This window comes from Branchiostoma floridae, chromosome 11 (genome assembly GCF_000003815.2).
Source record: "Branchiostoma floridae strain S238N-H82 chromosome 11, Bfl_VNyyK, whole genome shotgun sequence".
NCBI lineage: Eukaryota > Metazoa > Chordata > Leptocardii > Amphioxiformes > Branchiostomatidae > Branchiostoma > Branchiostoma floridae.
In genome coordinates this window covers 640,790-643,051 of record NC_049989.1, presented here as the reverse complement: position 1 = coordinate 643,051, position 2,262 = coordinate 640,790, and the positions used below count along the sequence as shown (strand labels likewise).

The 2,262-nt window shown below is 39.5% G+C and overlaps 1 protein-coding gene across 1 annotated transcript in view; it reads left to right on the top strand.

The window, feature by feature from the left end:
* Positions 1 to 2,068, top strand: part of LOC118426101 (oxysterol-binding protein 1-like) — a 45,187-nt gene extending 43,119 nt beyond the window's left edge. The window contains exons 15-17 of the mRNA XM_035835359.1: positions 118 to 124; positions 223 to 356; positions 735 to 2,068. Coding sequence (XP_035691252.1) covers positions 118 to 124; positions 223 to 356; positions 735 to 880 — 287 coding nt within the window. The 3' untranslated portion in view covers positions 881 to 2,068. The remainder of the gene's footprint in view (positions 1 to 117; positions 125 to 222; positions 357 to 734) is intronic.
* Positions 2,069 to 2,262: the final 194 nt, after the last annotated feature.

Genomic DNA, 2,262 nt, shown 5'->3' with positions numbered 1-2,262 from the left:
CTGGGATCCCTGAGACAGGCGTAGGCAGCAGTCGGATGGTCTTCACACTTATGATAAAAAAATTGATAATACTTATGTTAGCAATGCTAATACAAATCAAAATTAAGTCCATTCCAGTATATATGTATGTATATATATCACAGGGACTTCTAAAGTATATGTAGCCTCTCATGCCCCTGTGCAGGGTGTGAAACTGTGATGACTCCTAATGTGTCTGAATAGAGTCAGGCCTGACCAGAGGGCGATGGAGAATGGTCACTGGAACGAGGCGAACACCCTGAAAGTTCAGCTGGAGGAAAAACAAAGAGCCAAGAGGAAACAACGAGAGGCTGAAGCGGCGCAGGCAGCAGCAGAAGGTACATGTAGGGTCATCATGGTACAAAGATGTGTTATTACGAACAAGCATGTTTGAAAGACTTGAGCCATGTTTCTAGTAAGTTCAGATCATCTACAAAATTTCTAGTATTTATATGGAGCTTGATGCTGCTACAAGCTTGGAAAATCAAATATCCAAGTCGAGTCGCTAGGGTAATCCTCAGGTAACCTTCAAGTGGTGGAAATTCCGTGTAAAGTCTGGCTTCTGTTTGTGAGCATTTTGGAAAAGTGTGTACTTACAAGAAAATATGATACCTGTTAGTTTGTTTTAACAACTTATTGTTTTTTATCCCACCTAATTGGTCATTCTTGTAGGACTTGTACCCCAGATTTCTTACAATGTCTGTTTTCCATTTTAGGCAAGCCGTATGAAGGCCACAAGCCAGTGTGGTTTGAGAAGAAACTGGATCCCCAGACCAAAAACTTCATTCACATGTACAAAGGCAATTACTGGGACTGCAAGGCACAGGGGGACTTTGCACACTGTCCTGATATCTACCTGTAGTCACCACATGTACACACATGCAAATAGGGGGCGTACATGTACTCAACTTGATTCAGCAAGGCCTGGTGTGCAGTATGAAACAAAACTGTGGTAAATATGAAAAGCAGTACTTGTAGATTTACATTTATGTTTCCTCAGCCCTGGTGGTAACTTGGTTTATGGTCCACTCCGAGTTTACCTATGCAGCAAAGGGTTCAAAGAAAATGTATGTTGCATGTAGTACATGATGTGAGTGATGTGTAGATGAGTGGACAGTGCCCCCCTCCATCAGAATAGTTTGTTAAAATGATGTTTTTATCTTTACAGCCAATGGTTGTCAACAGGAGAATATACGTGTAGCAAGATAAATGATATTTTAGTCAGGTTGGAAAATGTATATGATGAAAACCACTATATAGATGAAAAAATCTTTGCAACAAAACTTTATCAGGTGTAGGTAGCAAACCAAGTGCTGGCTGGTAGTTTCAGGCTACTTTCCGTGCGCCCAGAAATAACCAACAGGACTGCTGTTTTGATAGAAGGGTGTCATAGAGGTATTCCGTGTAGTAAAGGCTCAGATTAAGCATGTCTATAAACATGTAGATAATCTGACAACAGCAGCACTATGCTAGCAAGGATGTTATATATAACGCCCTTGATGCTAGCTGTACCAATCAACACTAGTCTTCTGGAGTCAGCCAATGGGAGAAGCTGTATGAGATGATTTGCACTATCATCTGACAAATGAGAACTAATAAGAAATAACCTGACCTTGCTAGTCTAGTTAGGAAATGTGAGGGTTGTTAACTTACTCTCTAAAAAATTAATGTTTTGTTAAAAAAGATTGAAATGCAGCAAGAATTTCTCTTTCTTTTGTAATAGTTGAAGAAAATGCAGGTAAAGCCATGCAGCATGTAAGATATGCCTTGCTTTATCATAACATTTAAAGAGAGCGGAGCTTTCTGTTACTAGGGTATATGTAGTTCTAATGGTCCTTCAGGTATCCTCATGTAGGTGGATATTTGTAGCATGTCTGTATAGAGGTGCTAACTAGAAATGGAAGAAGTCCAGCCAGTTAGTTTTACTGACCAGACTTGCTGTCATTGTATTAATAACTTAGTACCCACAAACAACAGAGTTGGCATGAGAACAGGATTTGTCGCATGTAAAAACTTGATACGCAGAAAGAATACTTCTGATGGCTCCTTCCCCAACAGTGCAATTGAGGATAAGATGGATTAAAACATGAATGCAGCTCAACAGAAGTTCTCCAGAACTGAGTAGGATGCTGGAATATTGCAATTCACATTGTGTACATTTGTATAGTTGATATTGTCTTCTTTTATTAACTTAAATGTTGTTTGCCAGACATACATGTAGTGCCTAAAACATGAAAAGATTTG